Here is a 23,418-nt window from a genome sequence, read left to right as displayed (position 1 = left end):
AGCTTCAGATTGAAGTAATAAAGTTGTAGAAAATGGATTCGATGACTGATTCAACAATTTAGTGTTTATTTACATTTATACTAGTTTTTTTTTTTTAATAAATAAGAGGTTATTATTTGTGTTTTCTAATTCAAATGCGATTAACTATTACTAAAATTTAATCATGTAGAGACAAATTATTCCTAGATATGGTCGTTTGAAAATATTTTCAGAGAATTATCCAAACGTCAAAAATGATAATTCGTAGGTTTATTATATCCACTGAAAATAATTCAACAGTAACTTGCCACTGTTAACCTTTTGGGACCCTCTTTCAATTTTGTGTTTTCATGCTACATCTTTTTGTATTATTTCAATTTCAGTTTTATCCATTTCTTTGAAAAGTCACTTTTTATCTAGGACAATTTTAATAACTCAATTGATTGATATTTTTATTTTATTAGCTTGAATCTGAAAATTATTTTTTTTTAAAAAATAAAAATAATAATACTTCCACGTGTGTTACAAGTTACAACGCAGAGAAGAGTGAAATTCATCATTTTCCACCTTCTAGACACGTGTAGGCCCTCAAATTGCCCATACTTTAGAGAGCAACAATATTCCACATATATTCAAAAGAAATTCTCGTTTTCCCTTTCGGCGTTTCAAAGTAACTTTTCCGCAAACATTCTGCACAAGTCCACACAACAACAAATACTCACCAGATCTACTCTATCCCAACTTCATTTTATTTCTAGAGATAGAAAGAGAAAGAGGAGGTCATAGGCTTTCACCGCGCGTTCTGATGGATGAGAAGTTGATACAGCGATTGGAGTCCGCCGTGTCAAGGCTGGAGGCGCTTTCAGTCGGCGGCGGAGTTTCACTTGGAGATGGAGAAGCTGCGGCGGCTTTAGATCCATCCATTATTGCCTTTGACGATCTGAGGTCACAGTTTGTCGGGAGAGTTTGCACTGCTGCAGAGAAGATTGGTGGACAGGTTTTGGATGTTACTAAGATTGTTGAGGAGGCTTTTGAAGCTCAGAGAGAACTTCTTATCAAAATCAAAGAAACTCAGGTTAGCTTCTAATTAGTTTGGAATGGATAGAAAGGATTACTATATCTGATTCTAACTAGTTCAGGATATGCTGATGGTTAACACAAAATTACAGTTGGATTTATTTACTGTCACTGTCTGGTATACGAGTTGAGTGTGTTAGTATACAGTTGAAGAATTGTGACCTTTTTTGTTATGATAACTAATGCAAGTGATATTTTCTTCGGTTTGTCTATTCAATTAAGTAGAACAAATGTGAGGACTTATATATCATGTACCTTTTTGTTTTCTCGTTGTTGTATTTCTTGTGCTTTGTGCATCATGAGAGTGGAAAAAGCGCGAGTGATTCTTACAGTAGATGAGTAGTCTAACATGGAGGGTAGGGAGACTCGTTCCAGGTGCATCAAGGTGTTAGTACTCAAGAGTTGGATAAGGTCTTGTTGCCGAGTTTCTGCTAATTGAAACAGTTGTGAGGTTTCTCTTTGGATTGGACTTGTAATTTCTCTTGAAAAAAAAGTTCATTTGGAGCATAAGAAGTCTCGTTTCAACTGCATTATTAAGATAGAGCTCAGAAGCACAATAAGTTTTACTGGTAACTTCTGTATCCAAAAAAAGGAGTCTTATTTGTAGCTTTTGCAGTTCTGCTAATTGAAACTATCATGAACTATCTAAGTTATGGACCGACATACAAATTTTTGTCGAAAGAGGTGTTCAATTTATCACTTTGAGATTGTCCATAGTGCATGAAGTGTAATTACTTGTGCAATTATGCAAAATCTTTCAAGTTTATCTCCTTTTATTTAATGCGAGACACATACTGCTGCTATAGACTGGTTAAGAGATCATCTGTTAAGTAGTGTGCTATTTATTTTATTGAAAACAAAGTGAAATAGGGACCTAGAGGTGTTGTGATGATGCACTCTGATTAGCACAAGAATCTGTTCCATGTTTGAAATATACTGCTTCTAACACTGTTGATATAATGCTCACGTTTGGTCTTCATCTGCAGAAACCTAGCATGTCTGGTTTGGCTGAATTTCTTAAGCCTCTGAATGATGTGATAGTGAAAGGTACAAAAATGACAGAAGGACGGCGATCTGATTTCTTCAACCACTTGAAGGCTGCTGTTGATAGTCTAACAGCCCTGGCATGGATTGCGTACACTGGAAAAGATTGCGGTAGGGTATTCTCTATCTTCTTCGCTTTGTTACTTACCAGTCCACTTTTTGACGATGCTGGTCTCCTCTAGGTATGAGTATGCCTATTGCACACGTGGAAGAAAGTTGGCAGATGGCTGAGTTTTACAATAACAAGGTAAGTAGACTTTCTCTAGCTGTTCACTTTTTCTTCTGATTATTCTCTTGGTTAAGAAAGTCTTTGAAATATTTTTGTGCCACCTGGCCAACGTTAGGTGGAAAAGGAACCATGATTACTTATATTTCGTTCATAAATCCATTTGCACTTTTTATCCTTCTTGCCATATGCCCTCTTAAGCACTATGAAGAAGTGAATGCTATTTTTGGTGCTTTTGGAATGGGGAAAATTTTTATGGGAAATATTTAACTTTCAAAATTGTTTTTATTTATCAGTTTCTAGTGTTTAGTTGGGTTAAAATTTGTGATATATGATAATAGTACAAGGTGTAGTATAGGGTACAAAGATAGTGTTCTGGTGATATATTTTTATTATTGAAGGTAATTGTCAATTTCTAAATAGTAGGCGCATGACATGAGTTCAAACCCTGCCACAAACAAAAATCTGGTCTTTTAGTGGAGATAGGATAGATGGGCGGGTCCATTATCCTCCAAGTTTCCAACTGTGTACAGCTGCCCCTCAGGGAATTCTCGGTTATCAAAAAAGTGGTTATTGAAACAAGTTATATGGAGTAAAGTTGGGTGTTTGTAAGTGAAAATGGATTCACTGATGTGATGGAATCATACTTCTTCCTTTTTAACGGAATGTATTTTCTTCAGAGTAACTGGACATGCAGAACATTTTCCTTCTTACCAAACTTTTTGAATCAAAAGAAAAATGAGCTTTATCACAGCCTTGTCAGCGACTAAGTCGGTAATTCTTCATTGGCACTTCATGAAACTTAAAGTGTGTGCTTATATAACATTTAAGGAATCTTGTGAGATGATTTGTAATAGAAACCATGTTTGTTCTTTCTCATTGAAAACCAAAACACAAACATAATTGGGTCACATTTGAAATGGAGCTGGTGATTGGGGACCTCTCTGGTCCACCGTGTCTCTTTCTTATTGATGATTGGAAACAAGCAATCTTACATGGGATTTTCAACAGCAGAGTTAGTACAAAATGTATGGCAGACTCACATTACAAGGACGGATTTTAAACCGTGAATCTAACCTGGTATTTAAGTGGAGATGTCAGTAGAGTGATGGGTCCAATATCCATCGAGTTTTGAAGTTGGAAACACGGACTTCTTGGTTATCAAAGAGAGGAAAGAAGAAAGACGTCATCATGAGAGTTTGTTTCAATTTGTAATCTTACCCCTCTTAAAGAAAAATTTGTCGCAATTTGAAGTGAAGACTGAGGGCATCTAAAAGAGTGGAAGAGGATGGGAACTCAACCTCCAAAGAGGGAGGAGAGGCTAAAAGGCCCAATAGCAGCCATGGACAACGAGAATTCTTCAGACTTTGAGTTCTCTAAAGGCCTCCTAAGGATTGGTGGTATCTTATCTTAGAATTTTGGGAGAAAACTCGAGGCTTTCCCACTATAAAAAAAGTAGTAGTGAATTGAGGCCTTCCATATACCAAGTTCTCAATTTGTTGGAGGGGCTACACAAGGTAGTCAAAGTTAGAGTCACCAAAATAAGGTCGGAGGTGAGAGTGGTGGAAAGGATAAAGAATTGACAAGAGAGATTGAACTTGTAGCTTATTGTGTTGTCTGGAAGTGTTCCCAAACTAGTGTAACATCCACTTTTTAAGTTAAGAAAAAAATCACTGTTTAAGACATTCTCCTGTTTCCTTTCTTTGCTATTGATTAATGAATAATCCCAACTATCTGGGATAGATGTGTAATTGTTGGTGTTGATTGAAAAAACAAAGAAAGCAATTATTAAATGTAATTTCTTAGTCAGTGGTGTTCATGCCCCAACTTGTGCACACCTTGTCTAATCCACCTTTAAACCTGTTCAGCCTGCAAGTATAAGTTGCCAAAGTAATCCTGCTTGTCGAGGTCAGAGCAAATAGGCTCACCCCTAATGTTATAACTGGAATTTGAACCTGGAAGCTCAAGGTTATTACTCAAATGCCTTGACCACTAGATCATCTCCTAGGTTACAAATGTACGTTTTATCTTTGTTTCCATAATTTTGGTCCTCCAAAAGAGAACCAACAACAACAACAACATGCACAGTGAAATCCCACAAAATAGAGTCTGGGGAGGCTGGGGAGGGTAGAGTGTACACAGACCTCACCACTACCTCATGGAGGTAGAGAGGCTGTTTCTGGAAGATCCTTTGCTCAAGTGCATCAATCCCAAATAAACGAAGAAAAAAACCAGTGGAGAAAGCATAATGGTTAATAAGAAAAGCAGTATAAAGTCTACCGGGGAGAAACAATAATAAAAGCAAAATAGTGTGATAACCGAAATACAATAAACAACATATGGCAAGAACTACAAGGGTATGACTAGTTCTACACCAAGCACTAAACCTTGCAAGGCAAGACAACACTCTTACCCTACTACCCTTCTACCGTAATACACAACCTCCACAATAAATTGAGTTGCCTTTAGCTAGAGCAAGACAGTACTGTGAGTCCATAATCAGTTCCTGATGGAAAAGGATTTTTGCTTCGAATTTTCTTCCGAGTTGAAAGATCATATTCCAATTTATGCTCTGTTGTTTGGTTGTTTTTTATGTATGTTTTCCTCTCAATAATTAATATGGTGGTATAGTGCACAATATAAAATTGCATACTGTTCTAACTTCTATTAAATTTCATGATATATAGGTCCTTGTGGAGTTCAGAAACAAAGACGCAAATCATGTTGAATGGGCGAAAGCTTTGAAAGAGATTTATCTCCCTGGCTTGCGGGATTACGTTAAGAGTCACTACCCATTGGGCCCTGTGTGGAGTGCTACAGGGAAAGTTGCTGTATCTGCACCACCAAAAGCTCCCTCACCAAGTCGTCCCATGCCTCCTCCGCCGCCGCCAGCTTCTCTATTCAGCTCTGAATCTCCCCAGGCTTCATCATCACGCCCGAAGAAAGGGATGTCAGCTGTTTTTGATGAAATTAATTCGGGGATGCCAGTGACTGGTGGTAATGCTCAGCTATGCTCCCTCCCTTTTTAATGTAAGACAGTTTTACCCTTGGGTTGATTTTTTTTTTTGGGTCTAGGATTGAGAAAGGTGACAGATGATATGAAGACAAAGAATCGTGCAGATAGAACGGGTGTCATTAGTGCAGGAGAAAAGGAACGTCGCGTTAGCTCACCATCTTTCTCTAAAGCTGGACCTCCAAAACTGGAGCTTCAGATGGGTCGTAAGTGAGTAAAAACTCTTCTTTCAATTGATCTATGCTTGAGATTAGGCAAATATGTTTCTGACTTTGATGTCTTGTTTCCTCCAAGATGGGTGGTTGAGAATCAAATAGGAAGAAAAAATCTAGTCATTGATGATTGTGATGCAAAGCAATCTGTCTATATTTTTGGGTGCAAAGATTCAGTCTTGCAGATCCAAGGTAACTTCATTTTCCTTCTAATATAAAGTAGTGGCACAAACTGGAATGTGTTAGTTTTCAGCGCTCTAACATGCAGATGATCTCATTTGATGTCACACAGGGAAAGTCAACAACATAACAATTGATAAGTGTACTAAAATGGGAGTTGTATTCTCGGTCAGTGATTGATTTCAAAAGGAGGGTTGTTTAAGTATCGGAGACTATTATGTCCTATACCAAAGTGTTTAATTTGATTTATAAATTTCATGGACAGGATGTTGTGGCAGCTTGTGAGGTTGTCAACTGTAATGGTGTGGAGGTTCAATGTCAGGTATCCAAATAATGCTTCCTCAGAGGTTTGGTAATGTTTTCATTGGAATTTCAATTTTATGTATAATAACATCATCATTTTATTTGGTCCCTTGTGTGGGTACTTTAGGGTTCAGCACCGACTATTTCAGTTGATAATACAACTGGATGCCAATTATACTTGAGCAAAGATTCTTTGGAGACTTCCATTACAACCGCCAAGTCAAGTGAAATTAATGTTTTGGTTCCAGGTGCAGGGGCTGATAGTGATTGGGTATGTTCTTTTTTTTCTTTTTCTTAATTATCTATTCATGTATATCTTTTTGTGCTTGGTGCTAACTGGTAAGCATCAAGCTCAGATGGGATGAACTTAGAAGCTTATGACCTCTAAAAACATTGTGGGTGATAAGTTCTTAGTTGAAATGTACCTTTCGAGTGTTTACATGAAGATAACTTGTGCAAGTTTTGGACATATATTTGAAGTTGAAGTCAGAAAAAGAATTGAATCAGAAGTTGGCGAAAAGTTTCATTAGGTTGGAAATTGTGCATGGATATTGGTAGTTCTTTGAAACAAATAAGGTTTGTGAAAGTAGAAGATCTGAGTAGAAGTAGATTTGAAAAACTTCAACCACAATTCAACTTGAAATTTTCTTTTTAAGCTTAAATTTTTTTCTCAGTTTCACTAATGCCAACTTGCAAGGTGGAACCTCTTTATGTGAAAGTGAGGTCATTGACAAATGCCACCTTAGTGTTTTGCTACGTGGCAGAACAGAAAAGGAGCTGTATCAACTCATAATCTGAGTTTCTGTTATAGTGTTTGAAGCATTGTTTCTGTATTTCTGGTGGCGTTACATCTCTCCGTATTTCCTGTTTCGATCTAACTAGTTCCTTTTTTGGGGGTATAAGTATTAACTAGTTTAACATATGGACAATTATTGCAGGGGGAGCACGCTTTGCCACAGCAGTTTTCCCATGTATATAAGAATGGCCAATTTGTGACTACACCCGTCTCCCATTCAGGAGGTTAACCGGTGACAATTTCCACCTTCAATTGCATATGCTTTTTCTTATTATATACCAATTTGATTTTTCTAGAAGAGTTTAAAGGGTGGTTGATTATTTTCTTTCTTGAGTGTAAGTCATGTTCTGGTCATTGTATCTTTTGCCTTTTGTCCACATCCCATGTTGGCTATTTTTTCCAAAATGAGACTCTGTGACCTTTTTCTGTGGTCACACGTCTGGCTTCTTTTTTTTTTTTTTTTTTAATTATTTTGTATGACGAGCTTGATTTTTGTAAGGTATCAATTTTCTTGGCAGATATTCCTTTTAAATGTTTTAAATAGTGAAGTGGTCCAGAGTTGTTTAGATAATGTAACACCATTTCTTAGCAAAAAACATAAGCTATAGTCTTATATTGTATTTGACAAGGGGAGGCAATCTCTGTAACACAGATATCCGCTGCCATTGTCCAATTTTTCCTCAAATACGTGCATTTAATGAGAGCATGTTCAGTTTCTGTCGACTTATTTCTCTTCTAGCTAAAACTTGCCTACAAAACAGTACGTTAAATAACAAGAATCAAGAAACATAACACATTAATTGACAATATATGTGCACTATTGTTGTATTAAATTCCAAAAAAACAAATAACTACTTATACATGAACTTAACCAGAAAATTTGTATGTAGTCAGCCGCATCTGATGAACAGATACATTTACCACTGTCAGTCTAATCTATGTTTCATGATAGAAGTATATATACAAAAAGAGAAAAAAAAAACTATTTTTCATTACCTAAAATCATCCTTTTAAGTCTAGTGTATCGGTATATGTGTTGTGTCTACAATTTATTGCTTAAGATTGAGCCTTGGACTGGACAAACTCACCAGTTGATCCATGTTCACTACTTGTGTATTCTTCACTTGATATTTCAGATTTTTTCAACTTTTTAATATTGCCATATGAGGAACCAGCTCCATCACATTCTGAACTTTCTCCTGATCCAGATATTCCTGGCGTTGATCCTTTATATAAATCATTCAATAAAGCAACATCACCTTCTAAAGTACGTACAATCTGCAAATTATATACCAATACATCAATCAACCAATCTTTTCTATGGTGATTTGAGCATAAAAAATAGTACTGGAGTAATAAAAAAAAGAAACTAACTTGACTCATTTTTGGTCGTCTTTTTGAAGAATGTCTGATGGATGCAGCAGCACAAATGACCATGCATAACATTTGTTGTCTATCAAATTTTCCTTCCAAACGTGGATCTATTAATTCATCATAATTTCCACCTTCTATTGCACGATTTAGAATTGGCCTAGCCTGAGTGTACCAATAATTTAAAAGTTAATGTACATTATTTTCCAAAATTATAACGTAACGTTGAAAATCTACGTACCCAATCAACTAAGTTATCACCGTCACTGTTGACATCAGTAGGACGATGTCCTGTTATAAGTTCTAGAAGCATAACACCATAAGAATATACATCAGATTTTTCTGTTAATTTCCCCGTCGAAGCATACTCTGGTGCCAAATACCTGAAAAAAATAACATTTCAAATTTTATTCAACTTTTGACAGTAATTCAGAATTATCCTCTGGTTGAAACTTGTTAGGGTCAAGCAAAGTTTAGATTGTTTACCCGAAAGTTCCCATGATACGAGTAGACACATGAGTAAAGTTATCGGCTGCAAGCTTAGCTAACCCAAAATCAGCCACCTGATCGATGATACATAATTTTTGTTTAGAATTTATATTACCGTATTGTAACTTTAAATTATGGTGTAAAATAATAATATATATACCTTGGCTTCAAAGTTGTTGTCCAATAGGATGTTTGCACCTTTAATGTCTCTGTGAATAATTCGAGGGTGACCTAAAATTTATACAAGACCAATTAGCTAGCCTTCAAAGGAAAATTATATATATTATCCAAAGGGAAAATAATAATAATAATAATAATAATAATATAATTGACTTACAATCTTCATGAATATAAGCAAACCCTTTAGCTGTTCCTGTTGCAATTTTAAGCCTCGTTGGGAAATTCATAACTGGGTTTCCAGATCCTACAATTATTATATATATGTAAATGAGATACATATATATTTTTTTAAAAAAAACTTATAACTATGTTACAATATTTAACGTATATCATACCATGAAGGTGATATTCAAGAGTGTCGTTAGGAATAAACTCATAGACAAGCATCCTTTGAGATCCAGCAATACAATAACCAACTAAAGACACAAGATGTCGATGATTTACACGGCTTATAGTTTCAACTTCAGTTTGAAATTCCCTTTCTCCTTGTCCACTATTTGATTTCAAACTTTTTACCGCGATTTCTTTACCATTAGGTAAAATTCCTTTATGTACATATCCAAATCCACCTTGTCCAAGAAGATTGGTCTTGGAAAATCCTCCCGTCGCATTTGCCAAGTCATCATAAGTATAATTTTTTTGGTTAATAAAACCAGAAGATACATTTGATGGCGTTGAAGGAGGTGGCACATTAAGAGTTTGTTGTTGTTGTTGAGTGCTTGAGAAATTTGAGGAGCTTGTGTTGCTCATTGATGGTGGTGGCGGTGGTGGTGCTAATGGCAAATTATATTCTGAGCTAACTCCAGCACTAGTAGTTGGAGGGGGTATCTTAACAACATGTTCGGTAGATCGGACACTGTAGTTGTCATTATAATCATTTCCTGTTCAAATATATGAAACATCCATTGAAAGGGGAAATCACAATAAGCAAGAAAGCAAACAACAAGAGATTAAATATTTCTATATACTATCAAGTGCAATTTAACATTTTATAGAAAGTCATATACTTTTTAAGTCACTAATTTCACTTATTATGAATAGTTATTCGCGATTTTCTTTTAAATGTTGTTAGTGTATGAAAAATCAAACACTTTACCACATTGGGGTAAGATGGACTTATGAGAACTTATGATAATTAAAGAACTTATGATATACTCAAATTCAAACACTATAAATATATTTCAAATTGTGATCAATACAAGGAAATGATAAAAGTAAGAAGAGATATGCATTATTTGCATATTTTCCATCATGAATTTATATAGCTAAAAGGTGATCTCACAAAAAAAAACATATTAATATCTACAAGACAATTAATTAAAAATACAAGGTAATTAATTAATTAAAAGATGAAAAAAGAATAGATTTATACTCTTGGGTCTATAAGAATTGTCCATGTATAAGCCCATTTGATCATGTGGTCTTCTTCTTCTTCTTTTCTTTTTACACAAAGATATGAGGAAAACTAGCATAAGAAGTAATAATAATCCAACAGCAACACCTATTCCTATAAAAAGAGCTTTATGATTATTATTGTTGGATGAGTCACTATCATTTTTTGGTTGTGGTGGTGACTTATGTCCATGAGGGGTAAGTGAATGAGAGCCGGGAGGAGGTGGTGGAGGCGGCGGTGGGGGTGGAGGTGGAGGTGGAGGTGGTGGGGGTGGAGGGGATTGTGATCCTGAATCTGACAATTTAGATGAAGTATGTAATTTAATACTATTATTGTTGTCGTTGTTATCATTAGAAGAATAGTTGTAACTATTTCCAGATAGCGGGATAGGTGATGAATCCTTGTTATATAAAAATGATTTAGAATTTGAATTATTGGATGAAGAGTTATCGTGTGACGGTGGGGACGAGGAGGAGGAAGGTGGAGATTCCTTATATTGTGACAAAAGCATTTTTGAAGAATCCTTGATTAACCCTAACTAGGTAAAATCACATCAAATAAATCCTTGTCACTCTCCAAGAATAATAATTTTCTATCGAAAATCATACTAAATTATCAAATGAAAAAAATGCATGCAATTGCATGCGAAATCAATTACAAACCCTAGTATTTTAATATAACCTAATTCTATCTAAACAATGAACAAAATGATAATGTAAAACTCATATATTTCATATTATTCTTTTGCATAGTCTAGTAAAGAGATATTTGAAGAAAGAGAAGTCATGTCAAAAAAAGAATTAGAGAGAACTGAGAAAAAAAATAGAAAAGATGATTGATACTTTTGGGAGAATTCTCAAAGAAAAGAAAAGAGAAAGTGAATATTTTTTATGTAATAATAGTTTTTACTATGAGTCATCTTCCCTTCCTCATTCTCCTCCTAAAGTAAAGGAATAATCACTATTTTTTTTTTGTTTATTAATATTTTTTAAGGAGAAATAACAAATTTGGTTCATACGAGCTTTCGATCTTAATTTATGTGACATACTTATAAACAATTGAAGAAAAGATGAAACTACATTTATTAAAAGTCTTAGTGAACTTAATACACATTATTTAAAAAAAATACTCATTATATTAATTATTAGGAGTGTGTAAATCAAAATATAATAGACTATCCTAACTAAAATCCAACTTTTTATAAAATATTTATATCAAATAATAATTTATGCTAAAAGGAAGAAATAAGAAATAAACATAAATGACATAGTTTAAGATAAACATAAATGATGTGTTAGATGATGTGCCACTAAATCTAACTTGAAAAAATTACGATCGAATGCAAGTTTGATTAGAGCTCTGATAAGAGTGTCATTAAGTTGATCATCATCATGAATAACACAAATCCCATTCTTTTCAACATGCTTGTGCACAAAATGAAAGTTTACATCAACATGTTTCATCATATGATTGTGAAAGAAGTAGAGAAAAAAATAAACGAATAAAGAAATAAATGAGAAAAAATAAGTATATGAAATAAATATTGAATATAATTCAGATTATGGTATAAAAAAGAAATAAAGAATAAATTAAACAATTTAAATAAACAAAGAAACATAAAAAGAAAAAAGAAAAAAGAAAAGTAGAGAAATAAAAAGCAATAGAATTAAAAATGAGCTAAATAACTAAAGCTATAAAGATTGGACATTTATTGTAATTAGTTAGGGGACATAAATGTAAGGGGGTATAGGCCTGTAATTTGTTTGCTTTTATGGGTCATATGATTAGTTACCCCTTAGTTTTTTTTTGTTGGAAAAATTACATAGTTAAGATAAACATGTGATATGTATTTATTATACAGAATTATAGTTTAAGAAAATTACAATTCGTAGCTATAATTAGAATTTTATAGCATATTCCCCCCTCCCCTCTCTCTCTCCTCTCTTTTCCCTCTCTCACTTGCCTCATCTTCTCTCTCTACAATACAAATGGTAGCAATAAATAATACAAATACAAATAGTAACAATCAGTAATACAAATGGTAATTGACAACTGAACAAATCATTCTTAGTGATATCAAATACAATGATATATTTCAATAATACAGATCATGTTTTATAATTCAAAATGCAAATATTATATTTCAGTGATATAAATACAAATGATAACTTTTTCAAGGCAACAAATGGCAGCATATACATACATAAATACAAATGCACAAGGTAACAAATACAAACACACATGGTAACATATAAATACAAATACACAAGACAACACATGAATACATACAATTTTATGAAATACAACATTGATATAATTATATTTGTTGATACAAATTGTATTTCATTAATAAACTTGAACCTGATACAATTATATTCATTGATACAAATCATTTGTGCTAATTGTATATGTGATACAATTATAGATCAGATATACATATAAATTGTATCTCTCTCATTTCTTTCCTTTCTCTCCCAAATCTCGCTCGCCTCTCTCCTCCCTCTCCCAATTTTGCTCACCTCTCTCCTCTGTCTAACATGTAGTTGGTTTTTGATTCATTAATTGTACTCGTTGATACAAATCAATTGTATTCATGATGCAATAATCAATCATATATGCAAATCAATTGTATATCTCTCACCTCTCTCCTAGATCTCTCGTCTCTTTCCTCCCACTCCAGTCTTGCTCGCTTCTTTTCTTCTTCTAACATTTAGCTATGAATCGTAAACAAGCAAATTATAACTATATATCCTTAATTAAGCCGACCATGTATAGACCACTAAAAAAAGGCATTTGTGTGAATGATGACCATACTAGTTAGGGAAAATTACGTGGATAAACAATATATACTAGTTAATTAGTTAACATAGCTACATTTTAATTAAATTACCATTCGCCACTAACTTATAGTCATAATTACATGACCCACATCCAGAATTTGTATAATTCGACTCCTAATTATATAAATTCAGAATTTTCCTAATTGTATAGATTCAAAATTTGTATTTGCCTTGAATTTTATATCATTATTTTATTGATACATTTGATTTGTATAAGTTTTGAAAAATTGTTAAATGTATAAATATTAGAGCTGTCAATATGGGCTAGCCCACCCCATCCGGGCTAACCCATACAGGCTTTGACATTTTACGGGTCAGGCCAGGCTAGCCCATTTTTGGTGTGGGCCAGAAAATGGTTGGCCTAACCCACAAGTACGTGGGTTACAGACTTGCCGGGCCAGCCCACTTTTTAAAAGTTATATATATTTTTATAATTATTATTTTAAATTATAAATTATAATTTAAAAATATTATCATAAATATCGACAAAACAATATTACATGGTGTTAATGTTACTACTTGTTAATCAAATCCACAAATAAAATTATCTTTATAATATTTATTAAGTTTTTTTTCAAGTAAAAGTATAAATATCTAAATAGAAATATTAACCTAATTGTTTTGCAATGATCACAATAAAACACAAAAAATATGATAATATTCCAACCATAAAAAAGTAAAAAATAAACTCCTTAAAAAATCATGAAACTTATGGCGTATCTAACACTACATGAAACCTATGACGTATCTAACACTTCATGATCATTTTCATCAAGCATATCTAAATCAACTTGTGGGAAGGTTGTCTTAACATCTTAATTTTCATCTGCAATTTATATGCGGTTTCAATTAGTTAAATATTAAAAAGTAACTAAATTGAGAATTATAATATTTAAATGTACACAAAAATATATTACTAGTTTGAGAAAAACCATGTAACCAGTTTCGAGTAGCAACAAGTGTTTGGACATTTTCATGGTGGATGCAACTTCTATACTTAGTGGTTTCCTAAAAAACTTTAAATAGATTTTGAGTTTGAATCTCTTTAATTTTAAATTTTAATATTATATTATATTATATTTTTTATTTAATTTTTATTGGCCCACGGGCCGGCCCTACCTATATTTCTCAAGCCCCACAAATCAGCAGACTTATTTAGGCCAGGCTAAAAAACCCTTTTCTTAAATGGGCTCCAAAATTTTTAGCCCAACCCTATTAAATCCCGCGTTAGGCCAGGCCAGGCCGGCCCAACAGGCCTAGCCCATATTGACAGCTCTAATAAATATAGAATTTATATATACTTACCATGTTTGTAAATTGGCAAGGGAATTATATACAAGTTAATTATACAAACAAAAATACTCATAACAAACGAAACTATAGTTATATGAAGAGTAATTAGGCAAACTGTAACTAAGGAGACTTATTAAAATTAATCTCTTTACTATTTATGAAATTTTCCCCGATTAGTTAATTATGACAAGATGTGGAATTTGGGATAGACGTCCATTAGCACTTAGGTGGGCTTTAGACCACAAAGCTAGTAAGCCCAATAAAGATCCAACAGTGGTTCGGGTTTTCCCGAGTCCTTATCCCGTTTTACCAGCACGCTTCTACCTTCGCCGGCGAAGACTCTTCCTTCAGTTCTCCGTCACTGAACCCTCGCCGGAGCATCAAAATGGTAACGTCTGCAATTGCTGGAACGTCAATTGTACCAGTCTCTTTCCGGCACCGAACGTCTTCTTCGTCTCTGCTTTCCTCTAGGTATTTCATTGCCTTGATATATTGAAGAAATTAATACTAACTCCGTATCTGCAAAAAGAATGACTGGCGTTTGTAGTAGAAAAGTCAGTATTTGAATTTTCTCTGTGAATTGATACAGTAAATATCGGTTTTTGTTGTTTTTGAATGCCGAGAAGGAATTAACAGTAGTTTTTTTTTTCCGCAGAAGCTTAAGGAAACATGTAGTTTCTGTTCTCCGAAGTCCATATTCTGATTCATCAGCTATTGGTAAGTTAGGGTCTGGATTAGCAACAGAATTGAGTTTAGTTAAACTACTTAGTTAGCTACTTAATTATCCTGAACTGGAATATTCTATGAATCTTTGGGTTGTATTTTGCCAATTTCTAGGATTTTCAAGCAAGAAGTTGAGGATCCCATTAAAGTTCAATGAGCACGAATCCGGTGCTCATACCAATTCAAGGTTTTATCTTCTATCCTCAGACTGCATATGCTAGTAGTCGAACTTTTTTTAATCAGTACCTTAATGCTAAAAAAGGTGTGTACTTGCTATTATTTTGCTCTTATCATATTGCCTTAAAAAGGTTATATTTTCGTAAAATATACTGCCAGATGCAGCACTGATGTAGTTTTGAAAGAAAATAAGAATATAGAGACATTCTCCACACTAGATCTTCTAACAGATGTTCTTTGATCTAGATTTTAGAAGGTTAATTTTCCCTTGCTCTTGAGATGTGTGTACTGTTGTTTTCATTAACTGATAATGCTTTATGTTCTTCCTTCAATACTCGCTAGAAATATAGTTTTTGAAATTAGTTATGAGTATCTTCCCATTCACGGCATTGGTTTATGGTACGTTGTTAGAAATTGAGAACATGTCAGAGAAAAAATTATCATGTCCGCTTTACTATTGTTATGGTGCTTACTAGGTCTCAGACAACTGGACTAAATAGGTCAAAAGACAACAATCTCTCGTAGGAAAGTGTTGAAGCAATTTATCCAAAATATATAAGTCCATATTACACAATAAATAAATAAATAAGACACGAGCATAGACCAAAATGTGCATGGAGAAAAGATGGTCAGCCAGCCTGCACTGAACTAGCAAGCAGAAATATTGCATTGTGAATTTCTCTTGTGTACTTGGAGGTCTCTGAAAATTTGCTTGGTCAATGTTCACACACAGACCAAATGATTGATTGAAACATGTCACCTAGAAAATATAACAGCTGCTGTTTTGAAATTCATGGGAACAGCTATGGTGTTATCGTAGCAAAAGAGGGGGGTAATCCACCCATCATGCCCGCCGTGTTGACACCAGGGGGCGCGTTGGATCTTTCTACCGTGTTATTCAGGAATCGAATTATCTTCATTGGACAACCAGTCAACTCTGCAGTTGCTCAGAAAGTAATATCACAACTTGTGACCCTTGCAACTATAGATGAAAACGCAGATATTTTGGTACTGCTTTGCTTTATCATAACTGTATAGCTTGATTTTTATCAAGTTGAATGTAGAAAGGAATTGCTTACAATTACATCCATGTTTTGCAATATCAGATCTATCTTAACTGTCCTGGTGGAAGCACGTACTCTGTCTTGGCAATATATGACTGCATGTCATGGGTAAGTATGCCACTTTATAGTATCTATAATCATTCCGTTTAATCAACTTTGAACAACTTTCAATTGCAGAATATGCTCTACTGCCTGACATTACGTTCTTATGAGTTACAATAATTATGCTATCAAGCAATGACTTTTTTTTCCAGATAAAGCCTAAGGTTGGTACAGTATGTTTTGGAGCTGCTGCAAGCCAAGGAGCACTTCTTCTTGCCGGTGGAGAAAAGGGCATGAGGTATGCAATGCCAAATGCACGTATAATGATTCATCAACCTCAAAGTGGCTGTGGAGTAAGTTCTCGTCTCTTTTGCTGAGAGTTTCAGTTAAGATGTGTTACTTTGAGTGAGTTACAACTACCTTTCCTCTGATCTGGCAATATTACAAACACCCCCCAACCCTCCCCCTCTCTCCCCTAAAAAGATCTTTTTACTTCCAATTAGTTGGATGATCACTCTTTGTTACCTTTTTCTTTTCTAGTATAAATTTCTCAAACAGTGAAAAAGGGAAACAGCTAATTTGATACGACATAAACTTTGTATAATTGATTGTAAATTTGTACTACTAAACTTTGTATTAGTGCAATACTACTAAACACTTGGTTTGTGCCAATCTGTGATATATTTATCTTTTTCCATCAGGCATAATGAAAGGGAATTTTCATTTTTTCTGATAAATTCTTGTTCTTTATCTCAATATACTCAAATATCTTTTAGAATATTACTCCTAGTTCAAAACCCTCAGGGGTTGGCCTGCTGGCAATTGACTTGAGCCTTGGGGTTTGCTCCCTTTCAAGGTCTCAAGTTCAAAACCCACTAGATGCAAACAATTTCTGAGGGCCATCGGACTGGGTAAAACCTGAATTAACCGTGGTGCACTTGCGGGAAACTCCTTGCCGAGGGCCTGTGCACCCCCGGGATTAGTCGGGGCTCAAAGAGACTCGGACACCCGGTGCAAATCAAAAATAAAATAAAATATTACTCCTAGTTCAAAACGGTATGAAGATGCTCCCTTATAGCGACTTAAACTAGTTTTATTTCTATTAAAAGTCTACTTGCACTAACTGCTTTAGGGGCATGTGGAGGATGTGCGGCGCCAAGTAAACGAAGCGGTTCAATCTCGCCAGGTTAGTACTATTTCTTATTCTACCTTCTGTTTCTGATAATCTACAAGTGGGTTTCGAACAAGATTATCTTTGCTCAGCTCCAAATTTAAATTTAATGCTCTCCTTATCTTGATCTTTTTCTTGGTACCCGCTATACAACGGGAAATGAAATTATAAAGAATACTAGAGAGTTCTCGTTTCATGGGCACCAACCTTAAATTTGCAAGCGAAGTTAATTTCCAATTCCTGAAAGACTTAAAGCTTAATATCATAGTTATCAGATTAGGATGTGCATCATGTACCACATTTAGTGAAAATGATTATGATAATAACCAAAGAATACTCGGGAAATATCATGGTTACAGATTCAACAGTTACGTACATAGTTACATAGCCCTTTGAAAGATTTGATACCAACCTAATTTTCATATCATAATGTAGGCAAGAGCAAGTTACAATGGTACAACCAAAGTAAACAATAACAAAAATGAACAATAAACTGAAAGCCTTCTGATAAATTTATCATGCATCATTTATATTGATATCAGCAATATCACCAACATGACTCTTCCTAGATTTAACATGGCTCAGAAAATTTTGACGACTCATAGTAGACGTAGGGAAATTGTAAGATACAAATAAAATGTATGCACTATATAAACATGATCAAAATATAGGGATTGTTTTGTTATCTTTTAAAGAAAAAGGATAGGAATTGTTGGTATTTTTGACAAACCATATGTACGGATACAGAACTTGTCTACTAGGGTATAAAGCTAAGTTGATGGAGGTCCACTTGGTATTTGTGGTACTCTACTAAATCATTGTTATACTACATCATAAAAAAATGAATACAATCATTGTTATACGATCATCCAGATTAAGCATAGTGGTGATTAGATTGAGAATTCAGCACAGAAGGTTCCATGGACTTCCTATTCCATGTGTATAATTTTGAAAAACACAATGACACAGCATAGGATCATGATGACCATAAAGAAGTGTTCTTGTAAACTTCAGTTTCAGTCTTACTGGTTTGTGTCTAGGCTCTTATTTTAACTTATTAAAAAAAAGATTGTTGATGGGAATGCATGTGTGCTCGAATGAATCACCAAATTTTTCAGTTCATCTTTATACATGGGTGTCAAACTTCTGGGTATTATTTTAAGCTGACATTGATGGCCCTCCCTTCACAGATAGCATGTTTATTTTTTACCCTCTCCCTAGGAGCTCCCTCCTTTTTTTCTCCCTTGGTGATTCGAACTCACAACATTATGTTGGAAGTGAGGGGTACTTACCATCCGAGCAACTCCATCTTGTCTCACAGAGAGCATGTGACTTTGTGAACTTGAATGATATGATGCACCAGACTTGTGACTAGGACATAAGGTTGTTAAATTGGGATAATTGGAAATAGGATATGGTAGTTCACCTTTAAAATTAAGCAAGCTCCAACAGAGTAGTTGCTTCCGTCCAAGTTTGGGATGGTATTTCATTTTTAGTCTATCTCAGATAGAACGACACCTTTCTATATGTAGAAATAGTTAAGACTGAGAGCTTTTCACTTATCGTTAATGAGATATTTATTACCAAACAAATATTTATAGATGGTTATAGTTTACAAGTTTCAAAAGTTTGTCTTTCTTTCTTGAACTCCGTGTCCAGTCAAGCATCGTCCCAATTTTTTGGGATAGGAGTAGTATAGTTTCCAGAATTTTTTATGATTGAGTTGATATATCTATGTGACTATACAGAAAGTCGACAAAATGTATGCTGCCTTTACTGGCCAACCAATTGAGAAGATACAAGCATACACTGAAAGGGATCGTTTTATGTCTTCCTCTGAGGTAATGTTGTTGCTCATGCTATAACTTTTATGCTGGTGTTTTAGATGCTACTCCTTGCTCTATAGTGTTTCTAAATGCCCCAAAAAAACTTGTTACCAATTTCATAAGTAGTAATTTCTCACGGTGTAAATGTGGTGCCGTTTTATCTGATCTCATTTCCTTCATTGTCAATTTTAGCTGGGCATGATACCAAAATCCATCTGATTAATCAAACATTCTCTTTCTTTACTGCTCTATGGCAGGCCATGGAGTTTGGTCTCATCGACGGGGTGCTAGAAACTGAATACTAGTTGCAAATGAATTGCTTGGAGAACATGATAGCTTGCTTTCAGAAGATGAAAAAACTGCAGTTGATCATTAACCACTTCGAAACACAAGAAGCTGGCTTCGTGTCGTAGTTCCTCACATACTTCCAATCGATGAATGTTCAAGATCTCCGAAAGCATAATTTTGAAGGCAATCTTGTATTTACTAATTAGTCTCTCCTGCAGATTCACTCAAGCACTTTTACCTGAATTGATCAAAGTCTCAGTTTATTTATATCACTAAATTGCAATTCAGAGGTTGTGGTGTACTTTTGCCAAATATATATACAAGTACTTTTAATGCACATGCAAACTCTTGGGAAACAACGAAAGCTAAATGAGGCAACCTCCATATGATAAAGTATAACGTCTTGACTCTAATAAAAAGTTCGTTTTTTCCCCAGAATGAACAAGTTTCAACTATCTGAGATTTTGAGAGCATTATCCACCTGGCTTCTCGCACGTGAAAAATGTTAAGAGTTAATTGTATCATTTTTTTGTACTTGAAATTTGTCGTTATTAATTCATAGGTCTTCATTGAAAAGTTCATAACGTCACTAGTCTATTTTCTTTCAATCAATTATCACTTGTTATCAACATGAACATAAGGCTTTTAGCACCGTTTTAGCAGACAACAAGCACTTGATTTGTATATTAATAATTTTCTGTAACTCATATCAAGGTTCAAAAGGTCTTTTAAGCATTAAATTTTTCATCATACTATGATTAAATTAAGGAAACTTTAGAGTTTAGAAAATGATACTAAGCAAAATAACTATCATGGGAATACTGTAAAATATAGAGGTACAATATGTTCATTTTATTTAGGCAAAGTACACTTCAGATTCACAACTAAATTAATAGGCACATAATCAAAACCTAATAAGTATAAATTAAATCTTGTAAGGCCAAGTTTCCATTATACTTTATTGTAATAAAATTGAACGACTTGTAATAGATATCATCATGTTTTGGATTATTCAATGCGGAAATTTTTATTTTACTCCCACTTATTGTGCACAACACCGATCACTTGGGTATTTGTCGTCACAACACTTTTCACATTAGTGATGTTATAAAATTCTATCAAGGTTCAAAAGATTTGATTTTAATTACAATAAACAATAGCTTAAATTGAAATTAAAGATATATATAAGTTCTAGTAACAAAATTTTAGTTTGAAAATTGTTAATGTTATTCTTTTGCATAGGGGTCTGATGAGTCATTGGCTGATGCAATCAAAGTGAAAGGTATATCGATAGTTAATCCTTTCAATTATCTGTCCATTAGAAAAATCATATGCGGAATCGAAAAGTATTTTTAGTAAGACAATTTAACTTAGGTCGGAATTTACCAAAATTCTTTTTTATCATATGCTAGAGATGTGATCATCATTTAAAGATAAAAACTGAGATTTTGAAAAAAATTTTAATTTTGAAGAATAGTTAATTTACCTTCAGAACCAATTTATTTAGTAAAGGAACAAGATGATCCCTAAATAGAATAATCAGATACAAAATACTCATATAGTCCACCAAATTGGTTTCAAATTAAGATATAGCTAATTGATTGATTAATAGTTATTATTTGGCTTAAACATTTTCAAAAGGAGAATCGAACCGAAAAAACTCCTTTGAAAATTCATTAAATTTATGCATAAAAAATAAAAATAAATTTGAAATTTGTATCTTATAATCACTAACGATAACAAATCCCATGGCATGGATGAAGTTAAATTTAAGTAACAAAAAGAAAGTTAAAAAATAAAAGAATGAAGGGAGGGGGGAATTGCAATGATCGATATAACTGAGGAGTTAATTAATGCGTTTGCAAAGATCAATACAACTAAGTATGAGGGGAAAGGGGGATTGCAAAGATCGATACAACTGAGGAGAGACAGAAAATTGCAAAGATTGAATAGAACTAAGGAAGGTGGAGTTGGAAAGATCAATACAATTGAGGTGATTGATAATTTTTTTTGATCAGATAAAGAATTTCAATTGAGGTGATAGATAAATATACAAACAAGGATGATAATGTAATTAAATATTTTTTTACTAGAGGACAAAAAAGAGAAACCTTTAGATTATACTTAAGAGCATCGTCTCTCCACTCCTCATGGCATTAGGTACCGCCAACCCCTCCAGAATGGATATTGACATTTTTTTTCATCATGATTTCTCTTATTTATCAACATGAACGAAAAAAATTTAGTGTTATTTCAACACATAACAAGCACTTGATTTGCTCATTACTAATTTTCTTTAACTTTTTTTTTCTTTTATTTTAGAATACCTATATCATTGATTTTTTCTTTTTACCAACCTTAAACCTTGACTTAGTGGTTAGGAGAAAACTCTTCAACCAGTCAACTACTATAATCAAGAAGGCCAATTAATTTTCTTTAACTCATATCAAGGTTAAAAAGGTTTTTTTAGTATCAAATTTTTATGATATCGTGACAATTAAGAAAAATAGAGAGTTTAGATAATTGTACCAAGACAAATAAACTACCAAGGGAACCTTGTAAAATATAGAGATAACTAAATGCTCATTTTATTTCAGCAAAATGAATTTCACGAGTTCACAATCAAATTGTCGGCTACTTAACAAGATCAGATAGAAATAATCTCAAAGTTTGACGCATATTTGAACCTTTTCTCTTATTATTATTTTTTTTAAAGGGAAGGGTTTCAAAGATCAATAAAATTGAGGAGGGTGTTTGCAAAGATCAATACAACTAAGTATGAGGGGAAGGGGGGGGGGGGAGGGATTGCAAAGATCGATACAACTGACGAGAAACAGAAAATTACGATGATTGAATAGAACTAAGGAAGGTGGAATTGCAAAGATCAATACGATTGAGGTGATTGATAACTTTTTTTTATCTAATAAAGAATTTCAATTGAGGTGATAGATAAATATACAAACAAGGATGATAGTGTAAATATCTTTTACTAGACGACAAGAAAGAGAAACCTTTAGATTATACTTAAGATCACTGTCTCTCCACTCCCCATATCATTAGGGTACCGTCAACCCCTCCAGATGGACATTGACATTTTTTTCATCATGATTTTTCTTGTTTATCAACATGAACAAAAAAATTTAGCACTATTTCAACACATAACAAGCACTTAATTTGCTCATTACTAATTTTCTTTAACTCCTTTTTTCCTTTTATTTTAGAATATCTACGTCATTGATTTTCTTCTGTTTACCAGCCGCCTTGAACCCTTGACTGAGTGGTTAGGAGAAAACTCCTCAGTCAGTCAACTACTATGATCAAGAAGGCCGATTAATTTTCTTTAACTCATATCAAGGTTTAAAAGTTTTTTTTAGTATCAATTTTTTATGATACTGTGACAATTAAGAAAAGTAGAGAGTTTAGACAATTATACTAAGACAAATAAACTACTAAGGAAACCTTGTAATATTTAGAGGTAGACTAAATGCTCATTTTATTTCAGCGAAATACATTTCACGAGTTCACAATCAAACTGACGACTACATAACAATATCAGATACAAAGTCTCATAGGTACCAAGTGTCCTTATACTTTATTGTAAATGGTCTGATGAACCCTTATACTTGTATCAGTTTGTATTCTGGACCCTTTTACTTAACCATTTGTCAACTAAACCATTAGACTCGATTAAAATGAGATTTTTAAGCCCCTCCAACCATGTGTGTAGCTCA

General features: G+C 33.8%; 3 protein-coding genes across 3 annotated transcripts; 2 read left to right on the top strand and 1 right to left on the bottom strand.

Annotated features, from left to right (window-relative positions):
- Positions 1–651: 651 nt before the first annotated feature.
- Positions 652–7,515, top strand: LOC125865884 (cyclase-associated protein 1-like). The gene is made up of 10 exons (XM_049546152.1): positions 652–1,054; positions 2,043–2,211; positions 2,283–2,347; positions 5,014–5,323; positions 5,402–5,549; positions 5,634–5,743; positions 5,844–5,899; positions 5,997–6,053; positions 6,162–6,305; positions 6,973–7,515. The coding sequence occupies exons 1-10, from the start codon at positions 785–787 to the stop codon at positions 7,057–7,059; spliced, it is 1,416 nt and encodes a 471-aa protein (XP_049402109.1). The 5' UTR covers positions 652–784; the 3' UTR covers positions 7,060–7,515.
- Positions 7,516–7,844: 329 nt separating this feature from the next.
- Positions 7,845–10,774, bottom strand: LOC125864040 (putative proline-rich receptor-like protein kinase PERK6). Its single transcript, XM_049543988.1, has 8 exons — positions 10,243–10,774; positions 9,206–9,751; positions 9,028–9,114; positions 8,851–8,921; positions 8,688–8,764; positions 8,443–8,584; positions 8,205–8,366; positions 7,845–8,108 (listed from the first exon to the last, which is right to left on the bottom strand). The coding sequence occupies exons 1-8, from the start codon at positions 10,772–10,774 to the stop codon at positions 7,887–7,889; spliced, it is 1,839 nt and encodes a 612-aa protein (XP_049399945.1). The 3' UTR covers positions 7,845–7,886.
- Positions 10,775–14,639: 3,865 nt separating this feature from the next.
- LOC125865587 (ATP-dependent Clp protease proteolytic subunit 6, chloroplastic) lies at positions 14,640–19,942 on the top strand. Its single transcript, XM_049545787.1, has 9 exons — positions 14,640–14,867; positions 15,052–15,113; positions 15,234–15,306; positions 16,100–16,304; positions 16,403–16,468; positions 16,615–16,755; positions 17,535–17,588; positions 19,322–19,414; positions 19,657–19,942. The coding sequence occupies exons 1-9, from the start codon at positions 14,782–14,784 to the stop codon at positions 19,702–19,704; spliced, it is 828 nt and encodes a 275-aa protein (XP_049401744.1). The 5' UTR covers positions 14,640–14,781; the 3' UTR covers positions 19,705–19,942.
- Positions 19,943–23,418: the final 3,476 nt, after the last annotated feature.

The sequence above is a fragment of the Solanum stenotomum genome, chromosome 5 (genome assembly GCF_019186545.1).
Source record: "Solanum stenotomum isolate F172 chromosome 5, ASM1918654v1, whole genome shotgun sequence".
In the NCBI taxonomy this organism is placed as follows: Eukaryota; Viridiplantae; Streptophyta; class Magnoliopsida; order Solanales; family Solanaceae; genus Solanum; species Solanum stenotomum.
Note: the sequence above shows the minus strand (reverse complement) of the source record. Positions and strands in the feature narration are given on the sequence as shown.